Here is a 27,475-nt window from a genome sequence, read left to right on the forward strand (position 1 = left end):
CACAACGAATATCATCTTCATCGTCACTTCCTCTAAGTCAATGAATCATGCAGGCATTTTGTTGGGTTGATGCACAGTGTAACAAATGGATCTTACACCCAATATATTAGGTTCTTGCACCCCTCATTCGATTTAAAATGCACCGCAAATGGTGTCGACATCTTCTCACTATTACTGACATGTTTTTTTCATGTTCGCAATGTACATCAAGCCTTCTCTCATGGAAATACCGCCTTCAAATATTGAAATTACGACAAGCACATACTCTGCACCACAGTGGCCACATTCTGCTGCTTTTTTAACCATTCTTAGTGCAGTTGGATCATTACGATTGAAAAAAATCAAGCTATAAAAGAAACAACACATTAAGATTACAAAATAAATTGATGCAAGGTGAAAAAGAACTAAAAATAGTAAAATTATCACGCCTTTTCTGTATAAGGCTTCTAAGTTCTCCGATGCTATGTAAATATTCATGAAAGACACGGCATGTTGATTCATCTTCCATGTACGTTCAGTGGGAAAGCTGGCCAATGTAACCTTCTGATATACAGAACGTTCATTATCAACTTCATTGAGGAACCTAGAACATAATTTAACACTAACTAAATTTTCTAGAGAGTAGGAAGCAACCCGTTCAACGATAAGAATTGCTAGTTCAGTCGGGAGGGATTCGAAGAGGTTTAAACTAGTTGAAGCCATTTTTGAGAATGAAGAAAAAGAGAAAAAAAAAAGAAAAAGAAAAAGAGAAGACAACTTTTGACTTATCTCTCTCTTCTTTTGTTCTTATAAAGGCCAACAATTTTTAAATGTTGCAGGACATAACATTTCAACAGATTGAACTGAAGAGTCATAATTATTAAACAAAAGGTATTATCTAATAACATTTGTTGCATATGTTGACACATCTAATATATCTAAAAGCACAGTCCCACGTAATAATTATTTAAAAATATATGTTGCTACAGATGATTATATGTAGCAACATTCGTTCGTCACAACATGTGGCATATGTTGCTACAACTGATTCGTCTGTAGCAACATTTATTGCATATGTTGCCACATCTAATATATCTAAAAGCACTCTCCCACGTAATCATTATTTAAAAGTATATGTTGCTACAGATGATTATATGTAGCAATATGAGTCAAATATTGCTATAGCTGATGCGTGTATCGCAACATTTGTCTTTCATAACATTTGAGGCATATGTTGCTACAGATGATTATATGTAGCAACATTTGAGTCATATGTTGCTACATATAATCATCTATGGCAACATATACTTTTAAATAATGATTACGTTGGAGTGTGCTTTTAGATTTATTATATGTGGCAACATATGCAACTAATGTTGCTACAGGCGAATCACAACATGTGGCATATCTTGCTACAAATTATTCGCCTGTAGCAACATTTGTTGCATATGCTGCCACATCTAGTATATCCTGTAGCAACATTTGACATGTGTTGACACAGAAACAAAGAAGAGCAACAAATCACGCATTGGGATATTTCTACATAAGATTATATAATAGAGATCATCCTCAAATAAGAAAGAACATTCATTAAAATTCAACAACACAATGCTTAACACTTCTTATTAGGCATTTCGATTTGGGCATGTAGTTTTTTTGTGGCCAAAGTCCCTACATACTGAACACTTATTTTTTCTTGTTGGAAATGATTCACCAACTCCTTGTCGTCTCTTATGTCCTTCTTCCGGGTTTACTTGGATCAATATATGAAAGAGGTATTTCTGTCTGTATGATATCTAAAGGGACAATCCAAGAATCTTTAGTTGGCACAGGGTGAATTTCCTGACAATATGCCATTATATATTTTTCCACTGAATAATATGGAGAGAAGTACAAGTAAATCTAATTTCCAAAATCATCACCATGTTGGGATCGAATCGCTGCCATGGCATGTGGACAAGGTATTTTGTCCAAATCAAAAATTCTACAGGTACAAGTTCTTCTTTGTAGATTTGTAGTAGCAACATCTCCATGACCAGTGACACTGAACTTGTAGTTAGCGATTTGATGGGCCAACAACTTGTTGACCGCGTTGACGTACTCTGATATGTCTTTTTCAATTGAAGGAACAAATCTATTTGCGGAGTGCACCGGTTCCATGCGCCTCTGGTAAAATAACAATGCAAATCTCCTGCTTATTTCATCAAATAGAGTGAAAATATTAAATTCTCTTTCAACATCAAACATAACATTCACCGATTCCACGATGTTTGACGTCATAATGTTATATCTACACAAAAACAGATAAAAACTAAACAAAACACATAAAGTAAAAATAAACTCAATTGAGATGATACCTATTTCTCGGGCAAAATGCCCTACTCCATGTGTGAAATCCAATACGTTCAAGAGTTTCAGCGGCCTTTGGTACAAAATCTATTTGATTGAAATGTCATTGAACTCACATATATCGTACGCCTTTGATGCTTTATAAAGATGGGACTCTACCTTTGAATTGTTAAAGTTATTTTGAATATTTTCCCCAAGGTGTCTCATGCAACAACCATAATGAGATGCAGGGTAGATTCTCGAAACCATCTTTTGAATACTTGGATACCTATAAAAGATAATGCACAACTCATTAGTATCATCTACAAAGCTTCTCATATTTTTTTTAAAAAAATATCCATATGAGGCGTCGCATTCCTTGTCCACGATACAGAAAGCCACTGAAAGTATATGATTCTCGGCATCTCGTGTCACCGCCGATAGAAGAACTCCTCCATACTTGCTCCTTAGAAATGTGCCATCAACGGCTATTACTTTTCTCATTTCTTGAAAACCAATTATCCAAGCAGCATATGATACAGAGAAGTACTGGAATCTCCAAATTTTCATCTAGCGACAATGTCGTCTTACTTCTTGGATTCGCAACTTCAAGCATATACTGGTACGCATTAAGCACTACATACTCGTGCTCATGTATTCCCCTAACATTAGACTTAGTATGTTCCATGCCATTATAAATCTTCCAATAGTTTACCTTGTAACCGAAATCTGTGCGGAGTTGATTTGACATATCTCTTGTGGATAGGCCTTTACCATTGGAAAATCTATTTTCAAAAACCTATTTTCAAAGTACTTACCTATGATTTTTGTTGTGGCGTGGGGATTATGCCTTGTAAGATGCTCTAAACCACACGTATGGTACTTTTCATAGATTCTAATGACAAACTTTTCACTACAGTAAATTTCAGTCTAAATTCTTTTTTCAAGCAAGAAATTTTCAATGAATTTGCCAGTTCTTGCTTGTTCTTGAATTTCGTTCTCTTATAAAATCCTATTTCATCATCTCTAACATTATTCACACGCGAAGTTTGAGAAGCACAATGGATTGTTGCTGCCAACTATAGGTGTGGGGGGAAACTTGCTCTCAAGGTCCGACCCTTCAGCTGGAGCTTAACCTTCATTTTCACCTTCACTTATTCCAATTTCATCATCAGGATTATTCATGTTCGCAGGATGAAATTCATCATTAAACATGTCTTGGTGTCCTTGGTGTACATTATGATTCTCCTCGATAGGAGTTTCTTCCACGTAGACTCTTAATAAGTGTGGTTTCTCTGTTCCTCCCAAATAAACACTCAAACTAGACTGATCAGTTATTCTAAAAGGTAAAACCTTCTCATTATGAAAAAATGGGGAATGTAACTCATGACAAGATCTGACGGTTTACATATGTATCCATACTTTTGCACGACTAAATTGAAGAACTCATCATACAAAATGTTTCTTTCGACATACATCCCTACTGAAGCGGCTCCTCATTTTTTACTATCCTCCCAACGCCATATGAATCGATTTTTCTTCTCGACCCATTCACCACAACAATCAATTCCTACAAATAATGACCTTGTGACTGAGGAAAATAATTAAAAAAAACAATTACTAATTATGAAGAATAAGCATATATAGCAACATATGACTATTCTGTGGCGATATTTGAGTCATATGTTGCTACATATGATTGTTCTGTTGTGAAAGATAAATCACATGTTGCTACATTTTTTTGGTTATATCATATGTAGCAATATGTGACTATTCTGTTGCGAGATATAAGTCATATATTGCTACATATGTTTGTTGTGTTGAGAAAATTCAATCAAATGTTGATATATTTTTTAGTTATATCATATATAGCAACATATAACTATTTCGTTGCGAGATTAAGTCATATGTTACTACATATGACTGTTTAGTTGTGAAAATAAATCACATTTTGCTACATATGACTATTTATTTGCGAGATGTAAGTCATATGTTGCTAGATATGACTGTTCTGTTGTGAAAAAAAATCACATGTTGCTACATATGACTATAATATATTATAATAATCAACTGTTGCAACATATATAATAATATGTTGCAAACGCAAATGCAAATTATTAAAAAAATTGCAGGTACCCAGATCAGATGCGAATTAATTGATTTTAAATAACTATTAATTGTACTTACTAGATTCAGTGGTGTATAATGCTTATGTTGTAATTCCAATTGAACAAAACGAAATTTGATCCACCAGTTACAGATTGGGTAAAAAATTGATTCAAGAAGAAGAAAATACAAGCATTACAGCGAAGACCTGCAATGTAGGAAAATAAGAAGAAGAAGATGAAGAGAGCAGGAAGAAAGTAAAGCAAGCAAGCAAAGACGAGATCAGAAGAAGATGAAGAAGAAGAGGACGAATACGACGACTGGAGGCGGGGGAAAAAGACTTTATTTCCTCTTTTTGCTCGATATTTTCTCACCAAAATTGATTAAATTAGGTTTGGTATATTCAATTTATCATTTTACCCCTCATTTAATTGCCACCAAAAGTTGGTTAAATTAGGTATTGTGAAATTATGATTTTACCCTTTATTTAATTCAATGGACCAAACTCTCAACTTATAAACCTGAGGGCATCTCCACAATCCTTAATCATTAATCACATAATTGTCACCTACACCCAATACTTAAGACTTATGTCACCACCCATTTATTTTGAAACCTTAATGTCACTTTTTTTTAAAAAAATCCCTAAGACCTTGGAGGGAAAGATATCAAATGTTCGGCATTTATATGAACCAGATTAGATAGGCCCGTATTCGAAAAAATGAGCTAAAAGTGTTTTACAAGTTTTCAATTAAAATAATAAAGTAAGTGGGCCTCTTTTATTTTTCTTTATTATTTTTATTTTAATAATAAAAAAAGGACTAAATTAGTAATCCCCCTGTTTAAAAAAGAATGATCTAGTTTTACTTGAAAAGGTATAAGAAAAGAAAGAAGACTTTTTAATCTCGTGGTTCTAAATTAAAATTATGTCAAATATACCACAATGTCATTCAATCTTTTGCTCTTAACCATGTCACATCGAAATTTAAAATTAAAGTGTTTCCAAAAAAGGAAAGGGGTCATTATATTTGAAACAGATTAACAAAGAAATAGGGTTATTCTTCTTTAAACAGAGCGAGTAACATTTTTTGTAGTTGTATGACAACCATTGAAGTTATATGGACAACTTCTAAAGTTACTTCAACAACTATTGAAGTTGTCGAACTACCAAAGAAGTTATTTCGACAACTACGACAATTGTCAGACGATTAAACAAGTTGTCCCGATAACTAGGACAGTTATTAAACTAAAGTGTAAAAATTAAGAGTTTGCGACTATTGTGAAAATATCTTTAACCGGATATATATTATTTGTCACTTCTACCTAATATTTAAGACTTGAAGGACTTTTACCTAATTGACAAACTAGTTCGTCCCTTTTAATAGACTTTTCTCTAATTTTTGCGTGGCAAGTATTTCATAATTTTATTTTTATATTATTTGTTATTTTTGGCAAATTAAGAGATAATATTTTTTTAGTATACCTTTAATTTATTTGTATTGAATTAATGTTATTGAAAAATGTAGTAAGTATATATATATATATATATATATATATATATATATATATATATATGTAAGATCTTATTAATTAATAGAAGTAAAATAATATTTACGTCATGTTAAAATAATATTTAAGTCTCAGTCTTGAATTCCTTTTCCCGTAAAAAATCCTTAAATACTAATTGATTATAAAATAAAGACTAAGTACTAAAATTAAACTAATAATAATTAAAAAGAGAAGAATGTAGTAGAGAGATAAAATAGGAAACTTTTATCTTCCTTATTTTTAGTGTATTTTCCATGTAGGTTACAATGGCTTTTATAGGCACAAGAAGGGTATAATGGACATTCACTGATTTTGTTTATAACACTCCCCCCTTGGATGTCCATGTAAAATAAAATTCTTAGTAAAGTAACAAATATAAATAGTTACTCCTAATATGCATTACTTGCTGCCTTATTAAAACCCTTATTAGGAGAACCCAGTGGGATAAAACCTTGATTAAGAAAAAAAGAGTACAACACGTATTTTATTTCCCATGATGAAAATCACGATTTAGCTACCCAAGTTTTCTCATTCCAATATTGTATATCATCTCTTCGAAATTTGCGGTTGACAAAGACTTGATAAAAAATCAGCCACATTATCACTCGAACAAATCTTTGTATATAAAAACTTTGGTGAAATGTGTTTCATTCTATCTCCCTTTTATTAATCCTCCCTCAGTTATTTTATGCATGTCGCATTATCTTCATATAATATAAGATTATGGGTACTTTGTCTCATTTCAAATCACATTTTTCTCGAATAAGGTGTATAATGGACCTCAACCACACACATTCTTGGTTTGCCTCATGAATAGCTATTATCTCAGCATGATTTGATGAAGTGGCTTTCGTAGATCTGTAAGATATGGCAGTAACCCCCATATGTGGATACATCACCTGTTTGAGATCAAGCTTTATTTGGGTCCCTGTTTGAGATCAAGCTTTATTTTATCGTTAAAATAGAATAAACTCATATGGATAGTCCTTTTTAGATACCGCAATATGTGTCTGATCTCATTTCAATATATCCTAGTAGGAGCAAAACTATATTTTGCTAACAAATTAACCGAAAAGGATATATCATGCCTTGTAGTGTTAGAAAGGTACATTAGTGCACCAATTGCATTGAGATGTGGTACTTCAGGACCAAGAATTTTCTCATCCTTTTCTTGAGGTCAAAATGGATCTTTATTCACATCAAGTGATCGAACAACCATTGGATTACTTAATGGATGTAATTCATCCATATAAAATCCTTTCAACACCTTTTATGTGTATGCATATTGATGAACAAAAATACTGTTTGTTAAATGCTTTATTTTCAAACCAAGACATAATTTTGTATTTCAGAGATATTTCTTCTCAAATTCATTCTTTAAATAATTGATTGCATTGTGAAGTTCCATTGGAGTTCCTATAAGTTTTATGCCATCGACATAAATAGCAAGTACAATAAATCCTGATATTATTTTCTCTATAAACACACATGAGCAAATCGCATCATTTATATAATCTTCCTTAGATAAAAACTCATTAAGACGGTTATACCGCACGCGTATAGATTTCTTCAAACCATACAATGATCTTTGTGATAACATTCAAATACACTTGTGAAAAAGAAATACAAACGATCGTATGCAATATATTTACCCAACTATGAGTGGGGGTCGATCCCACAGAGAATATGAAAGAATATTATCAATAGCGAATATTTAACTCGATAGTCGTTATATAAAAATGGAGAAATTTAAGTTGAAATAAAAATAAAAGCAATAAAACTAGCTTTGAACTAAGTATTTATTTATATCCAAATTAATAAAAATAACTAGAAATGTGTTCCCCGTAAGCTCATAACGCGGTAATTCTAGTAATAGCAATTCTTTCCTATTGTATTACATGCAAAGTGATAAGTTAGGTATCTCTAATTCCTTGGTCCGGCAACTAGAGAATTTCATCCCGCACCTTGGTCCGGCTACTGTGAATAATTTATTAACCCTTACCGTAACCTCATATTAGACATCATAATCGATGTATGATTAGTTATTACTTCTCACCAATCGACACTAACCTATTACTAGCCTATTAGATAGTATCACTCTAAATCTATGTTGATAATTCTTTTCTTATTGACTACCTCCTTAGTTCGGCAAGTAGCAACAAGGTTAGTTCTAACGTTGGCCACGTTAAAAGGACTTCTAAATGAAAGAATTATCAATGCATACAAATTACTAATCATACTTTGTTAATCCTTTACCACAAACCTAGTTATGGAGTTTAGCTACTCATTATCTCAAAAACACAATCATAATTTATTAAAATAAATGTGTTTGTATTAATCATAAAAAGTTAAGAACAATAGCTAGACTATCTTTTATTAATCACGAATACAAATAAATAATAAAGGAGAAGAAAGAATAAATCACAATTCTTCGGCCTTCACGGCAGCTCTTTCAAAGTTCCAAAGCTAGAAGAAAATTTATATTGTGTCTTGATTCTTGATTCTTGGTCTTCTTCCAAATAATTATTTCTCTCTACTATTTATAAATGTAAGAAACCCAAATAAAATAATTGAGTCCAAATAAATTAGAAATCAAAAACCAAAAAGAATTGAAGTCCTTTTTCTTCTTTTTTTCCGCGTGGACAGTAGTGTCGCCTCAATAAAAGATTCTGCACCGCCATTCATTGGCCAGTGATTGAGAGAATGTCATGTGACACCTTAAATTCTTTTGCAATTCGCAAATTACAGCAATGCATCTTATATATAAATATATTATTTTATTCACTTTGATCCATTAAACTGCATGCTTGATTTCCTTTTTCAACCTTTCATTTTAAATTAGTTTTAGCTCCTAAATTGTTCATTTTCCCACCAATTTAATCCTAAAAATAAAATACACAATTTATCACAATCCATAAAATTTATGCTTTAAAAGGGCAAATATAAATTATAAATATGAGATAAATAATGATAAAAAAAACCTCACATCACTTTGCAATCTAATTGAGTACATTTTCCGAGGCTTTGAACTGTATGTTTTGGACATTTTCAATCCTTCAGGAATTTCATGTATATCTCATTATCGAGTGATCCATAAAGGTAGGTTGTAACCACATCCATCAAATTCATTTCAAGTTTTTCATGGATCGTGAAACTAATGAGATAACGCAATATTATTGCATTAATAGCGGGTGAGTATGTCTCTTCATAATCGACGTCGGGACTTTGAGATAATCCTTGTGCAACAAGACGTGTTTTGTACCTTTGTAATTCATTTTTCTCATTCCTTTTCCGCATAAAATCCATTTATAGTGTCATTTTGATCTTTTAATTTTCTTTTTCTAGGATTTTGATCCTTTGATACTAATGGTCTATCACGCTTCAGGCATGCTTTTGATTCATTAGTTATGACACTAGTTAATGGTTCTGCGGAGACATCAATTAAATTGGGACATTCTTTGCAGGAATATGTGATTTAGCAATCTTTTTCAAATCTTTAAATTCATTTGGTATTTGATTTGCGATTTTCAGCAAATGAATGATCTTTTGTACTTCTAGCTCACAAATAGAAGTACGAGGATCAAGATGAGACAATGATGGATTTTTTCACAAAATTTCTTCTTTAATTTCACTTTTTTCTTCCTCTAATTTGGAGAAAAGTGTCTCATCAAATCGACAATCTGTAAATCGATTTGTGAACATATCTCCAGTTAATGGCTCAAGGTAGCGAATAATAGAGGGCGATTCAAACCCAATATATACTCTTCACCTTCTTTTGGGGGACTATCTTAGTGTGTTGTGGTGGTGTTATTAACACATACACAATGCATCCAAAAATTCTTAGATGAGATATAGTGGATTGTTGACCCAAAGCAAATTGTAGTGGAAAAACTTATGATAATTTGTCGATCTGAGACGAATAAGTGTTGCAACATGCAAAATTGCATGGCCCTACACAGAAGTGGGCAACTTAGTTTTCATAAATAATGGCTTGCCATCAATTGTAGTTGTTTAATTAATGACTCAGCCAGACCATTTTAGGTGTGAACATAAGCTACAGGATGTTCAACTCTTATCCCAATCGACAAACAATAATCATTGAATGTTTGGATGAAAACTTTACAGCGTTATCAAGACAAATAGACTTAATTTGATTATCAGGAAACTATGTCCGTAATCATATTATTTGTGTCAATAATTTTGTAAATGCCAAATTGTAAGATGACAATAGACATATATGAGACCATTTAGAATAAGCATCTATTATGACCATATAATATCTAAACGACCCACTTGATGGGTGAATTGGCCCACAAATGTCCCATGTATGCGTTCCAAGAACGCAGGGGACCCAATTTTGACCTTTGTTGGTGATGGTCTCACAATTAACTTGCCTTGATAACATGTATCACAAGAAAATTCACCATTTAAAATAATTTTTAAATTTTTTAATGGATGCCCATTTGAATTTTCTATAATTCGTCTCATCATTATAGACTCACGATGTCCCAAACGATCATGTCAAAGTACGAAGATATTGGAATTAGTAAACGACCGGTTTACTGTAGAATGTGCTTCAATTGCACTAATTGTTGTCCAATACAATCTAGAAGATAAGACCGTGAGTTTTTCTACAATAGGGGTGTGCATCGGTCGGTTCAGTTCGGTTTTACATAAAATCGATTCGGTTTATCGGTTTTCAGTTTTAAAATATGCTAACCCAATAACAAACCAATAAGAAATTTTTTATCGATTTATCAATTTATCAATTTTTGATGTTATCGGTTCGATTTCGGTTAACCCAATAAGAAAATGTCGATCAAAAAATATATAATAGTACTTATGTTATAATTACATGTTACCAACTTACCGCCAAAACATAATAGAAAACTTTGAATGTTGATCAAATTACTAACATTCACAAACTTGCAAAAACTATCGCCTACTATTACGAACTAGAATTAAAACTAAAATAAAATATTTCAATGAGACAATCTTGAACAATTGCTTGATCCACCAGATAATCAACAAAGTTCTCACCAATTTCCTAACCAAAAAATCACATATCCTGAAAAGCTAATATTGAATCTATTTATGTATTAAATTATGTATATTTAATATTGAGGAAGGGTAAAGTAGTAAATAACTATCGTCTTATTGGGTTATCGGTTTACCCAATAACCCAATAGGAAAAACCGAAATCGACCCAATAACCCAATAATTATTTTTTCTAAACCCATTAAAAACCCAATAACCCAATATCCCAATAACAATAACCCAATAACATTTTATCGGTTCGGTTTATTGATCGGTTCGGTTTTTGCACACCCCTATTCTACAACATATGTCTGCTCGAAGACATTTTTGATTATACCAAGATATTCAAGGTTCATTTCATCAATTGTCTTGATATGATAACCATTTACACGAATATCTTTGAAAATCAATAAGTTTCTCCGAGATTAAGGAGAAAATATGACATTATTTATTATGAGTTTAGTTCCCATGGGCAAAATTATAATGGCTTTTCCGGAGCCCTTGATCAAATTAGTACTACCAGATATCGTAGTAACATTCATATTGTTCATACTTAAATGGGAAAAATATTTTTTATTTTTAATATCGTGTGTGTAGCAAATATTTTCATAATTTGACAATTTACTTGGAGAATTATTCGTATCTTCAAAAGTAATGAAATAAATTTATATCAAATGATTAATTATCTTTTATTAAATAATTTAAGAAATAATGTAAGTAATAAATGACATTTGAAATATATAATGATCATATACTAATAATGCACAAGATTTTTATCACGCAAATATTTAACTCTAAATTTGATTTAGTTTAACATGCATAAAATAAGTATCAATATAATTTTAATATCTTGAAAGGACATTTGAATGACAAAAAGGAAAAGATATTTTCCACTTACCAATTAAAGTAGTGCTCTTACTTTTTCTTTAGCAATAACGTATATATTTTCTTTTATGGCCATAAAAGTTAAGAAGTATAATTTTAATATTTTTCAATTCTTCTTAAAATTATGACATTCCAACTCACTTTCCATTGGTGTTTCTTAAAGAAGGGACTTAATGAATATACGTGGATAAATATGAGCACTTTAACTATTTATTTTACACATTATATCAATACAAAACAACAAATATCAATAACAGTAGCAAATATCAATCATGATTATTCTTTTATATTCACAGAATCGTCACCAATTAAGTGATCTATTTTTCCTTCAGAATGTGTGAAGAAATCTGTCATATCCAAGTGTGTGATGTCAACACGATCAGTGATGAAATCATCTTCGAAAATTTTATCCTTCTTTTTTACTGATGCTTGATAAAGCTCAATCAAGTGTTTAGAAGTACGACAATCACGAGCATAGTGAACTCTTCCACACATCAAAAAAAATTTGTTTTAACTGTTTCACGTTTCTCATGTTTTTATTTTCCCCTTTGATGGTTATTTTTCTTTGGTGAATGATTAACACCGGGAAAAGATTTCGCTCTTGGTTGTAATTACAACTACGTCTATGGCCACGACCTTTTCACCTCAGGAAGTGTTGTTGATCCAGTGGGATGATTCTCATGATTTTTCATTAACTAATCATTATTTTGTTCAGCCACGAGAGATGAGAAATCAGTTCAGAATACTTGTTGAAACTCTTTTCTTGATATTGTTGATGTGAAAGCACATTCAAGACATGAAATGTGGAGAACGTTTTTTTCCATCATATCAACATCATTAATTGTATCTCCACATAGTTTCAATTGAGAAGTAATTCTAAACATGACAAAATTGTACTCATGAATAAACTTAAAGTCTTTCATATCGTGTCTTTGGATGAATGACCATCTTCAAATTATCATATCTTTCTTTTAGATTATTCCCAAAACAAGTGGATCTTTGACTATGAGATATTCAATTTTTAAAATTTTGTCAATATGATGACGCAAGAATATCATTGTTTTAGCAAGTCTTGTTTTGATGCTTTATTTTCAATTTTAATGGTGTCTCCAAGACCTATAGCATCCAAATGAATTTCAGCATCCAGTACCCATGAAAGGTAGTTCTTGCCCGAACTATGAAGGGCAACGAACTCAAGTTTAGTAAGATTAGACATAATAAAGAAGAAAAATAATAATATCTTAGCCTTTAGATTTAGTCTTCAAAACTTTGAGATGCCAGAGTCTCGTGTTGATAGCATGGTATTAAATAAAGACTAAGTATTAAAATTAAACTAATAACAATTAAGAAGAGAAGAATGTAGTAAAGAGATCAAATAGGAAACTTTTATCTTCCTTATTTTTGGTGTATTTTCCATATATGTTACAATGTCTTTTATAGGCAGAAGAGCGGTATAATGAACATTCACTAATTTTATTTCATCAAATCTTTCTCTCTTTTTATATATTGAACAAATATTTTCGACGCATTTACACCAGAAATGTTCATAAAATGGTTTTCATTCAATTACCTCTCAATTTTTATTTTTTTCATTTTTACTATATTTTTATTTTATTAAAATAATATTTTTTTAAAAAATCATTTTTTTTTTCTTTCTAATTTCTGTCTTCATTCTTCTCTTTCTTTATTTTAATTTCATTAATTATTTATCTTTTCAAAAGAAGAAGAAAATCTTCTCTCTTTTTCCTTAAAGGGTGTGTTTTGTATGGATTTAATTTTTTCATATTTGGTTGGGTTAAATGTTTGGAAAATATTTTTTCAAATTATTTCATTTCCTCAAATTTAAGAAAGATATTTTCCTTTAAAAATTAAGAAAAATATTTTCCAAAACTCTACTTCAATTTTTTTTCTTACAAAATTTTTAAATTTCAAATATATCCCAACCACAATCCCCCCCCCCCCCACCTCCCCCTTCTCAAATAAAAAATTAAAAAATAATTTTTGAAAAATGTTTCAAATTTTAAGATTCTTTTACCTCACTCAACCCCTACCACCCCCAAAAAATTTCCTTTTGAAAAATATTTTAGCTTTTTTTATTTTTACGTCACTCTCTCCACCATCCCCACCCAGGCAACCCCCCTCCCCCGCCACCCATACCCAGACCATTCTTGTAAAAAAAATAATTAAGAAAAAATCTTTTTTGGAAAACATTTTAAATTTTTTAAAAAGTAATTTTTTACGTCACCCACCCCTATCCTTAACCACCCCCACCCCATCCCCCGGCGCCACCCTCACCCAATCAAAAAATATTTTAAAAAGTTGTTTTTGAAAAATATTTCAAATTCTAACAATTTCTATTTTATGTCCCTACCCCCTACCCTACCCCCTACCCATGCCCGTCAAATCTTTTTTTAAAAAAAAAGTATTTTAAATTTTAAATTTATTTTAATTTAGATGTCACCCCCTACCCAGGCCATTTCCATCAAAGTTTTTTTTAAATAAAAATTATTTTTGAGAAATTAATATTCAAATATAAAAAAATTTCCTAGTTCGGGTCTTGGGTTAAATCTACGGGGTTGGATTTTGGAACAGTCATTGGGGTGTCCTTGTTCAGAACTCGTGGTCGGATCCTAAATTAATTATGGGGTTGATTTTCGTATCAAGAATTATTTTTCTAAAGAGTATTTTTAGTCTCAAGCCAAACATAAAATATATTTTCTGAAAAGTATTCTTCATTCATCAACCAAACATTAAAAAATATGTTCTACTCACCAACCAAACATGAGAAAAATAAGTTAGAAATCCAGTTTTTTTTCAATAAAACATTTTTTATGAAAACATTTTCCACGAAACATTTTCCTTCATACCAAGAACACCCTCTTATTATTTTTTGCTAATGAATCGCAAGTTGAATAATCCGCAAATAAAATTTTCATTCTTTGATATGTAAGTAAACTCAAGGGTTCAATTTTCTAGTTAACTAACAACATTTGTAATAGAAATCACATATCTTAAGTAGGAAAAATTATGTATGATAATATCTAATTGACAAAGTAGTATCGAGAAGATTATTGTAGTTTTGGAATAGTATTGTCCATGAGGCATAAATTATTATTTGTTTAACTCTGAGCTATGTGTTGTCTCTAATGGTTGTTATGTATTGTTTTATGATGTATCCTATCATATTGTATTGTATTGTATTATTTTGTGTTGTGTTGTATCATATCGTATTGTTTTAATGAATACAATATTTAAATAGATTGTATTATTTTTCCGTCTTTACATAATGTTACATATGGATGATAGACCTACAACAAAAGTGAAGTATGGGTACCAATAGTATACACAATTTTTTCGTCGACAATTAAAAATATATATAATAACATTATATCTGTCACGACCCAAAACCGGGTTGCGACTGGCACCCACACTTACCCTCCTATGTGAGCGAACCAACCAATCTAACCTTAACATTTCAATGTAATAACAACAGAAAGTAATGCGGAAGACTTAAGCTCATAAGTAAAATAAATTATCAACTTCTATAACTCAAAAACTTATCATTATCCCCAGAATCTGGAAGTCATCACCACAAGAACATCTACAATCAAATGACTAAACTAAGAGTATTCTAAAAGCTAAAAATACATAAGAAGCTAGTCCGTGCCGGAGGTTCAAGGCATCAAGACATGACGGAGGAGATCCAGTCCAAGCTAGAAGCGTTAGCTCACCCTGAAGATCCGGTGTGACGAAGACTGGCTTGAATTACTGTTGAGTCGAAGATGACGGCACGTTTGCTGCATTCCACAATTAAACAAGAAGAAAACAATAAAAGTAGGGGTCAGTACAAAACACGGGTACTGAGTAGATATCATCGGCCAACTCAAAATAGGGAACAGGATATATCAAGTATTATCGTAAATCAACTATAAAACTCAACATGTAACAACAACAAGTACTATAATCATCAATAAGTACCATCAAGTTCACACATGAGGACTCAAGCCCCAATACCATACTCATTTGGGAATCATGTTCGTTAGATTGAGTATATTAACATCTTTCAAGATTCATTATCTTTATTTCTCTTGTGTCGGTATGTGACACTCCGCTCCCTCATATTCATTATTCCTCTTGTGTCGGTACGTGACACTCTGATCTCCTAAATCTACGTGTCGGTTCGTGACACCCGATCCCCTAAATCTACGTGTCGGTTCGTGACACCCGATCCCCTAATTCTACGTGTCGGTTTGTGACACCCGATCCCCTAAATCTACGAGTCGGTTCGTGACACCCGATCCCCTAATTCTACGTGTCGGTTCGTGACACCCGATCCCCTACATGTGTCGGTACGTGACACTCCGATCCACTAATATCATTCTGTAAATCATCAAGCCTTCTCTGTACCAAGGCATCCTCAATCCCATTACCTTAATTCATCAAGCCTTCTGCTATACCAAGGAATCATCAATCCCATTACTTTAATTCATCAAGCCTTCTTCTATACCAAGGCATCATCATTAATAATGTATATTAAAGTTTCTTTTCAAGATTTGGGATTCAATATTTTCATCATGCTTATCTTATCACAATCACATAATCATATTCACGCAAACATACAATTAAGCATATAGTAGGGTTTACAATACTACCAATACATATCATTCTCTATTAAGAGTTTACTATGAAAGCATGAAAACCATAACCTACCTCCACCGAAGATTAGAAATCAAGCAAGCAAGTTCCCAAAGCTTTGTTCTTCTTCTCGTTTCTCCTCTTTCTCGTTCGTTTCTCCCTCTCTTTCTGTTCTTTTTTTTTTTTCTTATTCAAACCCTTTTTCTTTTACCCTAATTAATATGTAATTAAGAATAAAAGATGGCAATAATACCCCACTAATTAACTTAGGGTTACCTCTTTTAACCCCCAAGAATTTGAGTTGTTAATATAAACCCACGAAATCTATAATTAAGGAAAGAATAGTCCAAAAACGTCCCTTAAAACTTCACCAGAAATCCGACTCTGCCTGGGATTTGCGCAACCTATGACGGGCCGTCGTGCCTGCGACGGTCCGTCCTGCAGGTCGTCGCAGAGTTCAGAGACCCAAATTTCCACCAAGGGTCTGTGACGGTCCGTCACACCTGTGACGGTCCGTCCTGCCATTTCGTCACAAAGTTCAGAGAGTTGATTTTCCGTACCCAATTTCAGATTTTCTAAGTGTTTTGAAACGTTGGATCACGACGGTCCGTCACACCTGTGACGGTCCGTCCTGCCATTCCGTCACAAAGTTCAGAGAGTTGATTTTCCGTACCCAATTTCAGATTTTCTAAGTGTTTTGGGACGAGACACCCTCGACGGTCCGTCGTGCCCATGACGTTCTGTCGTGGGGTCCGTCGCTTCTGCCAATTTTTCCAGAATTGAAGTCTGTTGCTCAAAACGACTAAACGGGTCGTTACATTAGATACCAATTTACCCATCGTTCGTCCCCGAACGATCAAAAGAAGGAAAACAAGGGCGAAAAAGGAGTACCTGAATCTGTAAACAGATGTGGGTATTTTTCTCGCATATCCGCCTCCTTCTCCCAAGTGGCTTCTTCAACCGGTCGATTCTTCCATTGCACCTTGATGGATGCAATCTCTCTTGACCTCAACTTGCGAACTTCTCTATCTAAAATAGCAACAGGCTCCTCCTCATAAGACAAGTTCTCATCAAGCAAAACTGAATCCCAACGGATAATGTAATTTCCATCCCCATGATATCTTTTCAACATCGACACATGGAATACCGGATGTACTCCGGACAGCCCTGGGGGCAAGGCTAACTCATAAGCCACCTCCCCCTACTCGCTTGAGTACTTCAAATGGTCCAATGTACCTTGGGCTTAGTTTACCCCTTTTTCCAAACCGCATCACCCCTTTCATTGGTGAAACTTTCAACAAGACTTGTTCACCCTCCATGAACTCTAAGTCTCTAACCTTTCGATCTGCATATTCTTTTTGTCTACTTTGCGCCGCTAGAAGCTTTTCTTAAATAGACTTCACTTTCTCTATCGAATCCCTCAAAAGGTCAGTACCCCAAGGCCTAACCTCAAATGCATCAAACCAACCAATGGGAGACCTACATCTCCTACCATACAATGCTTCAAATGGGGCCATATCAATACTTGAGTGATAGCTATTATTGTATGAAAACTCCGCTAAGGGTAAGAAGCTATCCCAATGGCCACCAAATTCTATCACACACGCACGAAGCATATCCTCCAGCACTTGAATCATCCTTTCAGACGGACCATCGGTCTTAGGATGGAACGCAGTACTAAGGTCCAACCTAGTACCCAATTCCGCATGCAATGTTTTCCAAAACTTAGAAGTAAACTGCGTACCTCTATCTGATATGATGGATAGTGGAACCCCATGCAATCGCACCACTTCCGAGATGTAAAGTTTGGCTAACTTTTCTGCATTGTAAGTCACCTTGACCGGAATGAAATGAGCAGATTTAGTTAACCTATCAACAATCACCCAAATGGAGTCATACTTACCCATTGTCTTCGGAAGACCAACCACAAAATCCATTGCAATTCTTTCCCACTTCCATTCCGGAATGGGCATTCTCTGAAGTGTTCCTCCGGGCCTTTGGTGTTCATACTTTACTTGTTGGCAGTTCGGACACTTGGCAATAAAGTCAACAATATCACGCTTCATTCTACTCCACCAAAAGTGTTGTTTTAGGTCACGATACATCTTGGTTGCACCCGGATGTATAGAATACCTTGAACTATGAGCCTCTGTCAGAATAGTGTTGATCAAATCATCGACGCAGGGTACACATACCCTTCCCTTGATTCTCAAAACACCTTCCTCATCGAGTTGTGCTTCCTTAGCCTCTCCTCGCAATACCTTATCTTGGATTCTTCTTAGTTTCTCATCATCAAACTGTTTTCCCTTAATTTTGTCAAGAAAAGAAGATCTTGACTCCACAGAAGCCAACAATCCTCCCTTCTCATTTACTTCTAATCTCATCAAGTCGTTAGCTAGAGTCTGAACCTCTCTAGCTAATGGGCGTCTAGAGGCTTGCAAGTGAGCTAGACTTCCCATGCTTCCCGCCTTTCTACTTAAAGCATCCGCTACAACATTCGCCTTCCCCGGATGATACAAAATGGTGATGTCGTAGTCCTTCAGTAGTTCCATCCATCTTCTCTGTCTCAAGTTCAAATCTTTCTGAGTAAAGACATACTGAAGGCTACGATGATCCGTGTAGACCTCACACTTAACCCCATATAAATAGTGTCTCCATTTCTTTAATGCAAACACTACCGCAGCCAATTCCAAATCGTGGGTTGGATAGTTACGTTCATGCACTTTTAATTGCCTCGAAGCATAAGCAATCACACTCTTCTCTTGCATTAGTACTGCACCCAAACCCGAATAGGATGCATCACAATAAACAATGAAGTTCTTACCCTCTACTGGCAAGGTAAGGATAGGTGCGGTGGTCAACAAAGTTTTGAGCTTCTGAAAGCTTTCCTCACATTCGTCCGACCATACAAATGGAACATTCTGCTTAGTCAAGTTCGTCAATTGGGAAGCAATAGAAGAGAATCCCTTGACAAATCGACGGTAGTAGCTAGCTAACCCAACAAAGCTCCTTATTTCTGACACATTAGTAGGTCTTACCCAATTCTTCACTGTCTCAATCTTAGAAGGATCCACCATCACTCCATCCTTAGAAACCACGTGTCCCAAGAAGGACACTGCATCTAGCCAAAACTCACACTTAGAGAACTTGGCATAAAGCTTTTTCTCCCTCAACATTTCCAATACCATTCTCAAATGTTCTTCATGTTCCTTCTTGCTCTTTGAGTATACTAATATATCATCAATAAATACGATCACGAAGAGGTCCAAATATGGTTTAAAAATCCCGTTCATCAAGCTCATGAACGCAGCAGGGGCATTCGTTAGACCAAAAGACATCACTACAAATTCGTAATGCCCATACCTCGTTCGAAAAGCAGTCTTTGGCACATCCGTTGCCCGTATTTTCAATTGATGATAACCGGATCTCAAATCAATCTTAGAGAAGACACAAGCACCTTGTAACTGATCGAACAAGTCATCAATGCGGGAAAGAGGGTACTTGTTCTTAATAGTTACTTTATTCATTTGTCTGTAGTCTATGCACATCCGAAAACTCCCATCCTTCTTCTTTACAAACAAAACCGGAGCACCCCAAGGAGATGCACTTGGTCTAATGAAGCCTTTGTTCAATAACTCTTGAAGTTGTGCTTTTAACTCTCTCAACTCTGCGGGAGCCATTCTATAAGGGGGTATAGAAATGGGGCGTGTGCCCGGTTCGAGATCAATACAGAAGTCAATATCCCTATCCGGTGGCATACCAGGAAGATCTGCAGGGAACACATCCAGAAACTCACGAACTACTGAAACCGACTCAATCGAAGGTACTTGGGTAGTGTCATCCTTGAGATGTGCCAAGAAAGCTAAACACCCTTTACTAATCATTTTCTTAGCACGAAGAAAGGAGACGATGCGGACCGGATTGGAAGTGTAGTCACCTTCCCACACTAACGGGTCTGTCCCAGGCTTGGCTAACGTCACCGTTTTAGCATTACAATCCAAGATCGCAAATTGCGGAGAAAGCCAAGTCATACCCAGAATTACATCAAAATCATCCATTTCTAAGATAACCAAATCTACATAAGTGTTGCTCCCCACAAAGTTCACCAAACAAGACCTATACACCTTTTCAACTACCACAGACTCACCCACCGGAGTAGAAACACGAATAGGCATATCAAGTAATTCACAATGTAAATTTAGACCATTAGCAAATGAGGAAGATACATAAGAAAATGTGGATCCAGGATCAAACAATACAGAAGCCATGCAATCACAAACCAGAAGATTACCTGTGATGACAGCATCAGATGCCTCCTCTTCAGACCGCCCAGGGAAAGCGTAACAATGGGCCCTATCTGATATGATGGATAGTGGAACCCCATGCAATCGCACCACTTCCGAGATGTAAAGTTTGGCTAACTTTTCTGCATTGTAAGTCACCTTGACCGGAATGAAATGAGCAGATTTAGTTAACCTATCAACAATCACCCAAATGGAGTCATACTTACCCATTGTCTTCGGAAGACCAACCACAAAATCCATTGCAATTCTTTCCCACTTCCATCCTGGAATGGGCATTCTCTGAAGTGTTCCTCCGGGCCTTTGGTGTTCATACTTTACTTGTTGGCAGTTCGGACACTTGGCAATAAAGTCAACAATATCACGCTTCATTCTACTCCACCAAAAGTGTTGTTTTAGGTCACGATACATCTTGGTTGCACCCGGATGTATAGAATACCTTGAACTATGAGTCTCTGTCAGAATAGTGTTGATCAAATCATCGACGCGGGGTACACATACCCTTCCCTTGATTGGATTCATTTATTGTTACTAAATTATTCTCAATCAAGACATTAGTATCGATTTCAGGGAAGAAACCGCAATTGTTGAGGAACTTAGAAACATTTTCCATGTCCCATCCTTCCAAGAAACATGTGATATCAAGGAATGTTTCCTTAGTTGTATGATAAGGGAGCCCATTATACCTTATTTTCAATTTCTCTACTATCGAATCATAAGGGATTTGCTTCAATCTCTCAATGAAACTTTTCTAATCTACTATGCTCCTTCTACATAAAAAGGATCCCCAAACTTCAAGTGCTAATGTAATCCCGTGGGAATAATACATAAATATGACCCTTAACTTGGCTTCAATGGACAATTATGCCATCCAACTTTGAATGTGCACAAATAAACACTGAAGTTTGTATAAAATTGAACAAATAGATACACATGTCTTGCATGACATAATATATATAGAACGACATGTAGAATACAAAATTTTCATGTAGAGTCCCATGTAAGACGAATGTGTTTATTTATTCAATTTTATAATAGTTTAACTGTCTACTTGTGCACACCCACAGTTAAAGATCATAATTGTCGACTGACGCCAAGTTAAAGGTCATATTTATGTATTATGTCAATCCCTTGTACATATGGTACCAAAATTTTTAGAGATCTCCATGAAGTCTTCTATGGGAAGAGAATTCTCGAAATCATGCCAACAGAAAAGCTGTAGACTTTCATTTTCGGTTATATATTTGATCTCATATTTTATATCACTTGTATAGCATTTCAGCAAGTGTTCCTCGTTTCTCTCTGGTGATAATAATAATTCTACTGCCACGACCAAATCAATGCTTCCCTCCTACTAATGAGTATATATTTCAAACATCATTAACGTCATCAAGGACAAAAAAGAATCTTTTTTGATTGAAACCTTTGTTTAATCAATTGTGTTCCATGGTCGATATAGTTGACTTCAATTTTTTAATCTAAGAGTATCTTTAAGAAGTTTTTCTAGCAAAGCAACCAAACCTCTATCCCCCTTGAAACTAGTTGTCACGTCCCGAACCTACACCCTGGATGTGGCAACACCCAATGACCATTGCTGGCCTTGAGTGGACCTTTGGCCTGGCTTACTTAACTCAGCGGAAGACTTAACACAAGATATAATCTCAGAAATAACTTTGATGAAAGTTATTAGCCAAAGTGGCAACCCAACTCTTAGTCAATTACAAGTGAAAAGGAAACACTAAGAAAAACTAATATCATATGTCTATGAAACCCCTAATATAAAGTTTGATGTTGGGACAAGACCCCTAATCATCCTAACAACTGAATACTAAACAAATAGCTAAAACTAAAGATGTCCTTCGGAATGAAAGGAGGCCCACCAACTAACTCTGAGTTGCTCACTAGATCAACGGTGCTCCGAATGTTGATCCTAGTTACTTGCGTCTGCATCATGATATGTGTAGGTCAACTGACATCAGTACATTAAATGTGCGAGAATGCAAGTTGGAATGCTAAAATGACACTTAAGCTAGGAGTAAGAAGAAACACTTACCTTGGCGCGGTTAGACTCATGAATAACTACTCAATTCAATATAATACAATTTAAAAGTAAATGCAATATAAATAAAATCTATCAAAATCATGTTGTAAATTCTGTATATATGGATACAATAAATCTTTAAGATATATGAAAAATATAATTAACTGATGTAATATGAAAATACAATAAGTTTTGTGAGGGCTTCTCTAACCGACAACCATCACTTAAGAACTATAGTGATGATACAACCTTACTCGACCCACGCTGCCCGACCATCCTAACCTTGCCAGAGTATAGGACCTGAACTGCCTAATAAATCCACTAATAAGCTATGAAAATGATTCATCTAAAAAGTATGATCCTTTTTTACTCATGATGGCTACATGGTTTTCATGGAGACTTGAATTAATCTGAAACTCGCATCCCTACATGGATGCTCAATACTACTCCCAAAATATATTGGCTCTTATGTTTTTAAAATATTACTGATTTTGTGATTTGTAATTAGTGCTCAAAACTTAGCTTTAAAAGCTCTCTTGGAAATCATAGTTTCCTCGCTTGCTTCATTTTATAAAGCTATTACTTCTTTCTGAAAACTAGCCTTAAGGTACAAAATAAAACGACCCTTAGGCACTCTGAACTACTACTCAACTCTATGACTGGCTCATTTGGGATTTGAAACTTGATAACTCGAGTTCTGCAATCTATGGATATATAACATCCATTGGAGTCAGTCCATACCTAGAATGACATTAAAATATATCAGTCTAACTTTATTGAATCAGTCATGGTACTATTGTGACTGAAGTAAATAGGATCATCTTAATAGACTCTTTCTGATAGAATGGGTTCACCAACAAGTGTGAAAACACTGAATGGTTCGCTAAGTTGCTCAGGAATACTTTCAAAGTTCATAGCAACATAAGGAGTTAAAAAGACAAACTCTCTCCTGGGTCTAACAATGCATAAACTAAAAAAGTCAAAGACTCTAATTATACCAGTGACAACATCTGGCGAATTCTCATGTTCTTGGCAATTATTGAGCATACAAGTGGTTTGTTCCTCCGCCAACCAGAAGTAGCTCCCCTAGTTGCAACCCTGTCTAGTGGAGCAACTAATGAATACTGAGCTCTATTTCCCCCATTACCACCGCCTTGCATGCTCTTTGGACACTCTCTCATTAAATACCCAGTCTGATCGAACTTGAAACAACCTGTGGAGCCTTTACGACAAATGCCGGAGCAATTTCTACCACACGGTGCAGGCAAGAGGGTTACTACCTCCCTGTGCCAAAGTGCTCACTCTTATTCTTAGGTGCAGGTGCACTAACAGGGGATGGTGCAGGACCCCTTCTGTTTTTGTTGGAAGGACGACTGGATGGAATCATGCTTCTGCTGCCCGAACTCATTCCCCGTCTTAGCTCTCTTTCTCTTGAACTCCTTTTATCGCTAAGCTTCTCTTCCTCTACCTGCTGCACATAGATCATTAAACTTGAAATGTCCATGTCCCCAATCATCATGGCAAATCTTCCTTCTCTGCTTGATGCACGACCCAAGCCAACCACAAATAAGTTTATTCTACTCCTCATATCCTTAACCATATTAGAAGCATAGCGAAATAGTTGGTTGAACTTCAAACCATATTCATGAATACTCAAGAAGTCTTGTTTCAGAGTAAGGAACTCTCGTACCTTTTCTTTCTTCAGTTCCCGGGGAAAGAAACGCTCCAAGAAAGCATCTTCAAAGCAAGCCCAACTCGAATGTGGTGCATCCTCATCTCTTTCCTCCTTTCACTGATCGAACCAATTCCTAGACACATTTTTTAGTTGATATGCAGCAAGTTCAACTCTCTCAGCATCAATCACATGCATCACATCAAATACCTTCTTCAACTCTTCCATAAAGTTCTCCGGATTCTCAGTGTTACTCGAACCAGTGAAGCTTGGGGGATTCATCCTCAAGAATTCCCAAATCCTCGAAGTGTTATACCCTTCTTGTCGAGCTCCCCTTTGTTGCCCGACTTGGTTATTCACTGCTTGGCTTAGCATTCAATAGTCTTGCGGAACTCAGCATTGGTGACTTCCCCTTGAGGTTGCACGTTTTGTGCATTAGGCACCTCTGGTTCCTCAACATTCCTTCTGGTTGATCGACCTCTGACTACTCTTCGTGAAGGCATGATGATCTGAAACATGCGCAAACATGAATTAGAGGGAAACTTTATAGAGATAAACTTTAATGCACGAAAAAAGGATATGAAAGAAGTGAGGGATTACTAAATGTTGTAGCCTCCTAATCATATATGTGGCACGTTTCACACCAATGACTAAGACTCTACAAACACGACTTCATAGACTTCCTATGACTCTTGAACTCTGTGCTATGATACCAAGTTTGTCATGCCCCAGCCTACACCTTGGACGTGGCCGGCACCCAATGACCATTGTTGGCCTTGAGCGGACCCTTGGTCTAGATTACTTAACTCAGCAGAAGACTTAACACAAGATATGATCTCATAAATAACTTTAATGAAAGTAATTAGCCAAAGTGGCAACCCAAGTCTTAGTCAATTACAAGTGAAAAGGAAAGACTAAGAAAAACTAATATCATTTTTTTATGAAGCCTCTAATACAAAGTTGGATGTTGGTGTAGGACCCCTACTGAATACTTAACAAATATCTAAACTAAAGATGTCCTCCGGAATGAAGGCAGGCTCACCAACTGACTCTGAGCTGCTCACTTGATCAATGTTGCGTCGAATGTCAATCCACGTGTTGGTCAACTGACATCAGCACATTAAATGTACGAGTATGCGAGTTGGAATGCTAAAACAACACTTAAGCTAGAAAAGAAGTAAAAAGGAACACTTACCTTGGCGTTGTTCGACTCATGAATAACTACTCAATTCAATATAATACAATTTAAAAGTAAATGCAATATAAATAAAAGGTGACTAAAACATGTTGTAAACTCTGAACATATACATGGATACAATAAATCTCTGAGACGTATGTAAAAATACAATTAACTGTTATTCTAACTTACAACCATCACTTAAGAGCTATAGTGATGATACAACGTTACTTGGCCCATGCTGCCCGGTCATCCAAACCTTGCCAAAGTATAAGATACTCAACTGCCTAATGGATCCATTAGTAAACTGTAAACATGATTCATTTAAAAAGTATGACCCTTTTCTACCCATAATGGCTATAAGGACAACTTGCATCCCCACATTCGATGTTCAATACTACTCCCAAAATATACTAGCGCTTATGTTTTTAAAACATACTGATTCTATGGCTTGACATTAGTGCTCAAAACTTAGCTTTAGAAGCTCTCTTGGAAATCATAGTTTCCCCGCTTGCTTCATTTTATAAAGTTATTACTTCTGTCTGAAAACTAGCCCGAAGGCTCAATACTTATTCAAGTGAAAAAATATTTGCCACAATTAGGGATTACTTAGTCCTCTTTTAACTTTTGAGAACGAACTCAACTCTTTAATCCTGCTTAACTTGTAACTTGAGTCTTAAAACAAGTTAAAAAGGTTTGTTAAAGACTCTTGGAAACTTTTAGAACTCACTTTGACTTGCTTCTTAACCTTTACACTTAACTCTTAACTTCTTTGACTTTGATCTTAACTTTCCTTGAATTGGATTATGGATTCAAGAATCATGATCTCATTTTTATGGATGATTTCATATAGTTTAGATGTACTTTAGAGTGATGGAATCAACCAACAAACAGATGTACATCACTTAGGAACTACTACGAAAAGATGGGGGGAGCGGGACGCCAAAGCCTGACGAAAAGACATTGTCCTCAGGCACTCTGCTGGCGCGGTGGGCCAGAGCCTGATGAACAGAGTTTGTCCTGAGTGGCTCTGGTTAACGCAACTCCCCAGGGCCTATCAGATAAGATTTTCAATTTTTCTTCTTCGATTTTCATCTCTAAACCTCCTAAACTCCCATAAAAATTTCCCCAAACACTTAAGATCACTAATATTCTCAATACCCAATCGACTAGACTCGTAAAATATCCCAAAAACACAAATCAACACAATTAAAGGTATAATCCAACTCATCCAACAAAAATCCAATAATTTTTCATCAAGAACTTCGATGTTCATCATTCAATCTACTTCAAAATGCACTGAATTAAACACATTGGTGTGTGGGTGAAAGAACCCAACACAGAAAGATCTCACATACCTTATAGGGATGACCCCCAACGAATTCCACTCGAAGATCTTGACGTTCCTAATGAGTTCTTAGCCTCTTCTCCTTTCCCCTTCTTCTCTTCTCTTTTCTCCCAAACCCTAAGCGTATTCAACTGTTTTAAAACTGATTTTAGGATTAGTTTTACCCCTAATAAACTCTTAAAACAAATTAGGAAATAATGGGTGAAAAGACCAATTTACCCTTACTAAAATTGGAATTGGATTTTTCTCAATCCAACAGCCCAACTTCCAATAGGCATATCTCCCTCATACGATATTGAAAATGCGAAACTCGAGAGAGTTGGAATGATATCTCCAAGGTCTTTTCAACTATATAATAAACTGACCCTAACTCATCTTGATCTAGAAGTTGTGGTCGTTTTAAAATGACCAAAAACTC

General features: G+C 35.0%; 2 protein-coding genes across 2 annotated transcripts; both read right to left on the reverse strand.

The window, feature by feature from the left end:
• Positions 1-1,881: 1,881 nt before the first annotated feature.
• Positions 1,882-21,506, reverse strand: LOC138339385 (uncharacterized). Its single transcript, XM_069290978.1, has 4 exons — positions 19,268-21,506; positions 2,700-2,813; positions 2,337-2,415; positions 1,882-2,269 (listed from the first exon to the last, which is right to left on the reverse strand). The coding sequence occupies exons 1-4, from the start codon at positions 21,339-21,341 to the stop codon at positions 1,882-1,884; spliced, it is 2,655 nt and encodes an 884-aa protein (XP_069147079.1). The 5' UTR covers positions 21,342-21,506.
• Positions 21,507-23,852: 2,346 nt separating this feature from the next.
• Positions 23,853-24,814, reverse strand: LOC138339386 (uncharacterized). The gene is made up of 3 exons (XM_069290979.1): positions 24,743-24,814; positions 24,163-24,646; positions 23,853-24,073 (listed from the first exon to the last, which is right to left on the reverse strand). The coding sequence occupies exons 1-3, from the start codon at positions 24,812-24,814 to the stop codon at positions 23,853-23,855; spliced, it is 777 nt and encodes a 258-aa protein (XP_069147080.1).
• Between the last annotated feature and the right edge of the window lie 2,661 nt (positions 24,815-27,475).

Source organism: Solanum lycopersicum, chromosome 11 (genome assembly GCF_036512215.1).
Source record: "Solanum lycopersicum chromosome 11, SLM_r2.1".
NCBI classification, from domain to species: domain Eukaryota; kingdom Viridiplantae; phylum Streptophyta; class Magnoliopsida; order Solanales; family Solanaceae; genus Solanum; species Solanum lycopersicum.